A 9,189-nucleotide genomic window follows, 5' to 3' on the forward strand; every position below is an offset into this window, starting at 1 on the left:
GTTTGTTTAATTAGGGTTGGAGCTAAACTCTGCAGGACACCGGCCCTCCAGGACCGAGTTTGGACAGCCCTGATCTAGACCATCAATCACATAGCCTTAGCAACCACCCGGAACACCTTCGCAATCACATACTGTAGCAACACACTAAAAACAATTCAGAATAGCTTAGCAACTGCACAGTAACGCCCTGACAACAGTTCAGAACATTTTAGTAACAGCATAGCAACTCCTTAGCAACCATCTAGAACAACTTAGAATCACATAACAACACGCACACAAAACAGTCAGAACACCTTAGCAGTTGCATAGTAATGCCCTGAACACTATTCAGAACATGTTAGTGACAGCATAACTCCCTGGCAATCATCTAGAAAACCTTAACAATTACATAGCAATGCCCTAGCAATCACCTAGAACATCTTCACAGTAGCATAGCAACACACTAAAAACCAATTAGAACACAACCATGTAATATTGCCTGGCAACTAACCAGAATCCCATAGTAACACCGTGGCAACCACCTGTAACAACTTAGAGATCACGTAGCCTTGCCAAGTATCCAGAACACCTTAGCAAAAGCATAGAAACACTTTAGCAAACACCTAAAGCAACTTTCCAATAACGTAGCAACACACTAAAACACTCAGAACCTTACCTTAGTGACATCTTGACGACTAGCCACAACACCTTCGCAACAGTATAGCAACACCCTAGCAACCACCTAGAACATCTTAGCAACAGCATAGCAATACACAAAAACACTTAGAACACCTTAGCAACTGCATAGTAATGCCCTGGCAATGATCCAGAACACCTTAGCAAAAGCATACCAACACAATAAAAAACACTTATAACATGTTGGTAACCACATAGTATGAAGCGACGACATAGCAACTCCCTGGAAAAACTTTCACAGCATACTGGCGGTGTAGTGGCAAGTTTTGCATAATTTTTCTTCACAGAATGTAAGAATTGTTTATTTTTTCCCATAACAAATGTGAATTCCAGCTGCTTAACGTAAGCAGTGAAGGAAAAGATGTTTCAGCATTTTAAATGTTTTTTATCATTGCAGAGCGATGTCATCATTCATCAGTAACAAATGTGAAGCAACATGTGTCTGTGTTTTTGCTTAGGAATGCTTTGCTTGAGCCAGACACTCACAGAAGTGCTGTGTTCAGATACTAAAACACTTATTTTCATAAATGATTATACAAATAATAATTTTTCAGTGTTTGAATTGTGAATTACACTGGCCATAAAAAGTATTTGGACACTTGAGCCACACTTAAATATGAATGTCAGTGCATAAGATAACTAAATACCAAACCAAGTCACATTTGTTATAAAGATAACACAAGCACACTTACAAAGGTCCAGAATGAAGACACTTTGTGGTTGTGAAACATGTTGATTAGTTGATGTAATGAACTACACCTGTGTGTATTTGAGAAAAACTGACTTCATGCATGCATTAAAAATGACAGTAACAGTTGTTTGCAGATGCCACTTCATTTGATATTTTGTTTTGGAATGCAATGGCATTCATTCATTTGTATGTGCGACCTAACTGCCCAAATGCTTTTTAGGAGCACTGCACATCAGATAATTAGCATGATGTATCTTTGAAGGGTGAACTTTGTGTTGAAGTGTGATACTTATGCATGCTATCCAATTTATGCATGGAAGAAAAAAAGTGATAACCCTCTAAAACAATCTTTTCCTTGTGTTTTAGGTAAGTACTTACTTGCATGTTACGGAAAACAACACGGCAGTGTATGAGAGTATGGCGCTTCCCCAAGACAAAGCTCCAAGGCCCTCCTCCTCCTCTCCCAGGACCTCCCTGTATGCTCTCTCCTCTCCTTGCACCTCCCCATACTCCTCGTCCTCCATCGAAGACACACTTCAGCAGGCCAACAACCTGCTGCCAAAGAATGGCAACATCTCAATCTTTAGCAGCCTGAAGAGGAAGGGCAAGAAGGCCAAGAAGAAGAAAGATGACCGTAGACACACCATTCAGAAGATCATGGGAGAGGATCTGTCAGAGGAGGCTGATTTGCCACCTGTACGTGAACCGGTGACATACGATACACATACTTGGCCCCTGAAGGAAAGGAAGAAGCGGAAAAATGCAAGGAAACCAAACAGCGATGGGACTCAGGTCTTGGACTACATAAAGAACCCTTTAGTGAAAGACATAGATGCAGAATGTTCTGGAGAGGTTGGATCTCCAGTTCACAGCACCTTAGAGGTTGCCACCCAAGGACATGTGAAGAACCACTGCAGATTTCTGTCCTTGGGCTCTGTGTTAAGCTTCGACCTGCCCAAGGATATGAGCCTTATCCCTAGTATTCAAGATGTCATTACAATTGGCCCTCCTGAGCAAAAGAAGACAGACTCTCATCACCAGGACTCTCAGGTTGATCGTTTGACAGCTCTGAGCACCTTTAAAACGGTCCGCTCTCGTCCAATGCAAAAAGAAGAGCGCAAACAAATTTCTCCAGGTGAAGTAACCCTTAAGATTGATTGTAAAGACTCCAAAAAGATCAGCATTGACAAGGTTTCATTTACTGAAGATGAATATCCTCCTCCACCTTCTCCAGTTGTTGAAGACATCTCATTTGAGGAGAATCATCCCTCATCACTCAGTGATCTGACCAATATTCAACAGAAACATCTGTCTGGGATCAGTATAGTACCCAAAGAAGAGGAAGTTAGTTGGAACGCAAATGCAACTCAACTTGAGAATCCCTATGTAAGTCCTCCAGAAGATGCAATCCAGGGTATAGCCAACCACTGCTCAACTATGGCAGAGATTCATGTATGTCCTAGCGTCCATACCTTGGTTCACAATCTTAATGGACACATGTTCCATAGGCCAGCAAAGAACTCCAGCACTCAACAGTTAAGTCCCAGCCATGCATCTCATGTAGTGTTGAACTTCAGAGCCAATGGAAGAGAGGACTCAGTGGACTCTGGTCACTCCAGCTCTGGAAGCTTCAAGTTATGTGCTGAGGGTCCACACGTAGACTCCTCAGACTGTCCAGTGCCCAAGAAAACCATTGGGAAGGTACCATCCCTGGATGCAGGAGTGTCCAACAAGAACTTTGAGTTCTCCAAGGACAAGAGCATTACCTTATCTATCGACATTGATGATCCAGTTCATCCTGACCATCAACAGTTTGAACAGGAAGAGGAGGAGCTGGAGGACATCTGGAACCACACCAACAGCTACAGAGAGAGTCTAAACTCTGACATCATGTATAATGGCTACCAGGCCACCTCTTCTCTAGACCAGCACAGGGAACCCTCACCCAAAGAACAAGCAGTGCTCTTCAGGAAGTTGGTCACAGCCTCTGCACCCAACCTTCTTGTGGCGGAGTTCAGACTGCCACCATCTGTCCAGACTATGGTGGGTTCTGGGAAGCAGCAGAACCCAAGGGAAGAAAGGCCAATTCTGGATAAAGGAGACAGAAGGTCTTGGGCTGCATTCACTCAACAGGAACAGGTTTACAAACAAGTGGCTGTAAATGAAACGGCTTCGGATATGGTGAAACTACCTGAAATACAGGACCAGCAAAAGTATATCTACCATTATAGAGAGGAGGAGGAGGAGGAGGAGGAGGAGGAGGAGAAGGAAACAGGTTTTCTGAAGGTGAGGTCTGTAAGTCGACAGTCAAACCTTGTTAGATGTTGTTTAGGACTGTTTTAGTCAGGTGTCCAACCCTACCCCTGGAGGGCCACTGTCCTGTAGAGTTTAGCTCCAACCCCAGTTAAACACACCTGAACTAGCAAATCAAGGTCTTGTTAGGAATAATAGAAACTTCCATGCAGGTGTGTTGAGGCCAGTTGAAGCTAAACTCTGCAGGACGGTTGCCTTCCAGGACTGAGTTTGGACACCCATGGCTTAAGTCCTGCTCTTGGAAGGCCAATGTCCTGTAGAGTTTAGCTTCAATCACACACACCTGAACCAAGGACCTCACCTGAACTAGCTAATCAAGGTTTTACTAGGCATACTAGGTTTTACTAGGTGTACTAGAAACTTCCGAGGAGGTGTGTTGGGTCAAGTTGGAGCTAAACTCTCCAAGACTTTGGCCCTCTAGGACCAGGATTGGACATCCCTGGTTTAAGTAGTTGACTTGTGCTGCCTTGAACATGTCAGAATGATATTTATGAGATGAGCACTCATGGCTGAAGTAGGAACTTCCGAGGACGATTGAGGGTTTTATTTGGAAATCTTTGCCCTCAAATTAAGTTGTGGCCAGCATATCTCATATCATTTTGCCCATTATTGTGGTTCTGATTAGTGCATGTGTAATCTGTTTTTTGTCTTGGCAATTAATGCATTGATATGTGTTCTTTCTCCACAGGACCAATCCATGAGCCACCTGTCTGTTCATATGGGATTGGATGGGACCAATGACAATGATATCCAAGTACCCAAAGTATAATTACAGACCATATACAAGAACAGAGAGTATATGCTTAAGAGTTCTTCAGAATATCGAGAAATAATTATTGTATCTCATCATTCAAATATTGTTAATTCTAATCTTTGACCATTGTTTTTCAGACTGGAAGACAAGAACTGGAACTGCCATCTATGGAAGGTACACTGGAGAGAAAACACAGACTACAACTGGGTGGAAAGAAGGTAAATATCACAATTACAGATATTTTCTTGACCCCAACCACAACAAATAAGCATTTTGTGTCTCATGCCTCATGCTCTTACCTGCAGGCTACTGTGGTAGATGTCAAATTAGGTTGCATTTCGGTTGGTCTTTATGTAACCAACAAAATAAATGTACTATTTCAGGCACCATGCAGGGCGTGGAACTCCTATCATGCTGTGCTATACAAACAAACTATATGTTTCTATCAGGATAGGAAAGATACACTCAAGGTAAGCTTGAAGACTTCATGTTCTGGCTTTGCAACCAAGTAGAAAACTTTGTGTTCCTTTATTGCAAAAGGACATCATTAGTTACATTGCAAGGTTGAACTGTGATTAAATTGTGATTTAATTACGTTTAATGGCAGCTGTAAAGCATCTAAGGGTATGAATTTAGCCAAAATGACTCTATATTTGTACCCCATAGAGCTGTGTGACCAGCCTTCCTCTGAACCTAGTTGGAGCGGTGTGTGAACCGTCGTCAGAGTACACCAAAAAACCCAACTGCTTCTGCTTGAGGTAAATGTCGAACAACTAAAGGGCGTCTCATGTTTATCTTAGTTAGAGATGGAAGTAGTTGTTTTTAAATCACTTTCACCTGCACATATTCAGTTGAAGGACTTCACTTTTCTCTCAGATTGCGGGATGGATCTGAGTATCTCCTCAGTGCATCGTCCCGATTTATGATGAAGAAATGGATCCTTAGAATCCAAGCACACACTGGTATTATACCATTAACTATCTGTCTGTCTGTTGTTAACAAGCTTTCAGTGCTGCATTAAATGACCACAGTTATATTCACATGAAATCCTCTTATCTCTACAGTGTCTAGTGATTCTGTAGTGAACAGATCAACATGTCATGGGTCTTCAGCTTCAGCGACGCTCCCTAGACATTCTCTTGCTATCACCGGCTGTCAGTGTGGAGATAAATGTCACTGCTCCATGAGAAATTATGTCACCACCACCGTTTTAGCACAGAGTCAGCCCGCCTCAGGCCGAACCAAAGAGATCATAGTTCACACCAGTGACGCTCTGCAGATCCACCAAAGGCATCAGGATCCGTTGCTCCCCTCGTTCTCAGATGCGGGTCATTGTGGTAAGAAACTGTGTGACTAATACAGTTCAGTGAACTGAGAAAAAATAACACAACAAATTATAATTTGAAATATATTTCAATACAAAACAGTTATTTTAAATGGTAATAATCTTGAATTTATTTGATCCAATAAATGTAGCTTTGGTGAGCTTAAGTTCATTTCATAATTGATCAAAATTGTATATATAAATGTAAATTTATACACAATGCCGTGCCTTTTGCAGTAGTTTAATGCTTCTGTTCATTACTATGATGTCTCATTTATATAAATGAGGGTCATTTAAATAAATTACTCAAGGTTTTAGTCATATTTTATAAACCCTCATAGCTCTGTGTATTTCATTTATAATATGTATAAATTGTTAGCTAGTAGCTGTAGTTGCATTACTTTAAATAGCACTACAACAAAATAAATTAAATAATGATAATAATAATTTTCTTAATCAGTATTTTGCATTGTCCAGTAAAAAAAAAAATCTATAAATATATATTTTATCTTAAGTATGCAATTATAGTGGATTAAAAAGCATATACTTGAGATAAATTTAGCTTTCATTTTGACAGTTTCAAAGTAGCTTTCTCAACACAGGCAACTGATGCAAGTAATAAATAAATAATATGCAAGATAAATGTTTTGGACATCCAAAAGAGGGCAGTAGAGTACTCTGGTGCTGATCGGAGCTTCAAGCAGACATTATGAGGCATGGTCACATCTGTTTGCTGTCAGCGGCTTTCTATTTCTGGAGAAGCACTCTGGATTTTGTCATTTCCACCTTGGTCACATTATTTCTCACCTCGAGTACTTTGCTACTCACTTATACTGTCTGCCCTTGTACTGCAGAGGTTGAATGATTCATTTTCTGTTTTTTTTCTCTCTGTAGAGGATGAGTTTGACTCTCATGGTGAGTCTCTGAGCCAGAAACCGTCCTCTATGTCCACCATTCAGGGCTGGACCAGCGAAAAGAGACGCTCACACTCCTTTACCTCAGGTACATCCAAGCCACATTTGCCACATCCAATTAGGACTGAATTCAGCTGTACTTAAACTAATATAGGGCCCTATGAAATCGGTTTTATTTTTCAAAGTTCGGTTGTAATTTTTTTTTCAGTTTTAATATTTCTGGGCTGTGTTTTACTGGTTAAATTCAGTTTGAGTCAAAAATCATGACATTCTGAAACTTGTACAATTGAACAGCAATTTATTAAAAGTTTAACAAACAAAAAAAAAACATTTTAGGGCCGTATGGAATACGTTTTATTTTTATTTTTTTCCCAAATTCCGTTTTTTTCCATTTACATTTTTTTTGGATTCCGTTTTAATGGTTAAATTAAATGTTAGTAACCAAAAAGTATGTAATTAATTGAAATCATGAAACCTATGCAATTCAACAATTTATTTAAGTTTAACAAAAAAAATTAAAATGAGGGCCCTATAAAATACATTCTATTTTTCTTAACTTCTGTTTTCAGTTTTGAATTTTTCTGGATTCAATTTGAATGGTTTAGTTCAATTTTAATAATCAAAAAGCATGACTAATCAATTAAACTTATGGTTAACTGTATGGTTTAATACGAATTTATTATCCAAAACTGTGGTAATCAAATTAAGACATTATAATTAAAACAATATTGTACAATAATTGTTACAATATAATTTAAATTTAATTTAAAATTAAAATTAAACAATTTTTTAGTTTTTTGGCAACAGAGGTTTACTATTGAAATTAAAACATGAAATAAAAATTGTGTAATTATTCCTTTAAAAAAATGTAGTCCTTAATGTTTTTTTTTATCTCGGTCTCTACAGCCACATATCAGAGGATCAAGCCTGTAGCGCCTCCTTCAGGCAAAGGCCAGGACAGCAGCTCCAGCTACTCAGTGACTCTGTTCATCGGAGATGGTGAGATGCCGGCAATCTGTAAAAGCACAGCGACAGCCTCACCAAACAGCGTCCGGCAGGAGCCCTTCTCCGATCTGCCCATGAGAAGCTACATGAGCCTCCCGCGACCCCCCAACAAATCCGTCTTCAGGAAGTTCTTTGGGAAAAAGGAGTGACGGACACTCTCTGTGACACTGCAGGTCAAAGACCCTGACTGACATGTGCAGGACACAAGTTCAAAACATTTTTCTTACATTTATTTATGGATATCTGATGGAGAACCATTTGTGTATACTTTTTTTGAATGAGATCTTGTATGATTGTGTTGCTGCAAGATGTGTAATGTTCACTCCTACAACTTCTCACGTCATCAGCCGATTATGGATGGTTTAGTCAAAAATGAAAATCATTTCATCATTTACTCACCTTCGTGTTGTTCCAAACCCATATGACTCTTTCTTTAATGAAACATTGTGCATTTTGCTGCACTTTTATCCAAAACAAATTAGGAAGAAGAACAAAAGAAATTTGATCACTGAGCCAATATTCGTAATTTGCAACACCAGCAGGTTTATTAGACTATTTAGAAGCAAGCTAGAGAAGAGGAGAAATGCAGAGAAGAAAAAAGCTGAAATATTTAAAGTACAGTGACGTCTGCCAAGCTCAAAAACACACCACAGACGTATTAGAACAATAGTGCTTATGACTCATCCACTATATACCAATTGCTCTGAAGTCATAAAACAGCTTTGTGTGAGAAACGGACCCATATTTAAGTCGTTACTCTCTACCCAAACATTTTAATATGAAGGTCCAAAAATCAAACTTCATTGAGGGCTGTGGGCCAAAAGTAAATGCATTATACCCTAGCTATATTATATTGGTATATTAAATTAAATTACATCATATATTGGTCTATTAAATCCAACTAAATTATTTTTTAAAGATTTTATCTTTGGCATTTTTCCACTTTTTATTCGGACAGGACAGCCTTTAGACAGGAAGTGAAGTGGGAGAAAGAGAGGGGGCAGTGGCGGGAAAGGTCCGCAAGCTGGGACTCAAACTCGGGACGCCCGAAGCACAGTGGCGCTACACGTCAGCACGATGCCCACGAGGCTATTGGCACAGACTAAACCAACTATATTATAATGCATCAAATACATTTTTTTTTTTAAAGTTACATTTAAATATACGTTTTTTTTTATTTATATATCTTCTTTTTTTTTCTTCTTCTTCAGGAACTTACTTTTCAGTGCAAAGAGCATTTTTCAGAGCATTTTTTTAAATGCTAAAACAAAAACATAAATTAGAAATAAAGATCCTCTTGTGATATCAAAGGTCATCACAGGTCAATCTAGGGCATCTCTGCTCTCTGTAAATCTTCCCTTGGTGCTTTTTTTGTCATTTTGGAACACAACTGACCCAGTCCCCTTTTGTTACATAAAATGTGTATCCAATTCTTTTGGAGGGTCACTTTGTTGCAGAATTTAGTTCCATCACACCTGCCTAGATGTTTTTAACTTTGACTTTAAACACTTTA

General features: G+C 39.3%; 1 protein-coding gene across 1 annotated transcript in view; it reads left to right on the forward strand.

Moving 5' to 3' along the window:
* The window catches only part of LOC107589360 (uncharacterized), a 68,056-nt gene extending 59,260 nt beyond the window's left edge, over positions 1-8,796 (forward strand). The window contains exons 24-32 of the mRNA XM_016277775.1: positions 1,733-3,652; positions 4,368-4,433; positions 4,571-4,651; positions 4,817-4,903; positions 5,100-5,191; positions 5,310-5,395; positions 5,498-5,770; positions 6,652-6,759; positions 7,578-8,796. Of these exons, the coding sequence (XP_016133261.1) occupies positions 1,733-3,652; positions 4,368-4,433; positions 4,571-4,651; positions 4,817-4,903; positions 5,100-5,191; positions 5,310-5,395; positions 5,498-5,770; positions 6,652-6,759; positions 7,578-7,825 (2,961 nt within the window). The 3' untranslated portion in view covers positions 7,826-8,796. The remainder of the gene's footprint in view (positions 1-1,732; positions 3,653-4,367; positions 4,434-4,570; positions 4,652-4,816; positions 4,904-5,099; positions 5,192-5,309; positions 5,396-5,497; positions 5,771-6,651; positions 6,760-7,577) is intronic.
* The last annotated feature ends 393 nt before the right edge of the window (positions 8,797-9,189 follow it).

The sequence above is a fragment of the Sinocyclocheilus grahami genome, unplaced genomic scaffold (genome assembly GCF_001515645.1).
Source record: "Sinocyclocheilus grahami isolate Dianchi unplaced genomic scaffold, SAMN03320097.WGS_v1.1 scaffold7.1, whole genome shotgun sequence".
In the NCBI taxonomy this organism is placed as follows: domain Eukaryota; kingdom Metazoa; phylum Chordata; class Actinopteri; order Cypriniformes; family Cyprinidae; genus Sinocyclocheilus; species Sinocyclocheilus grahami.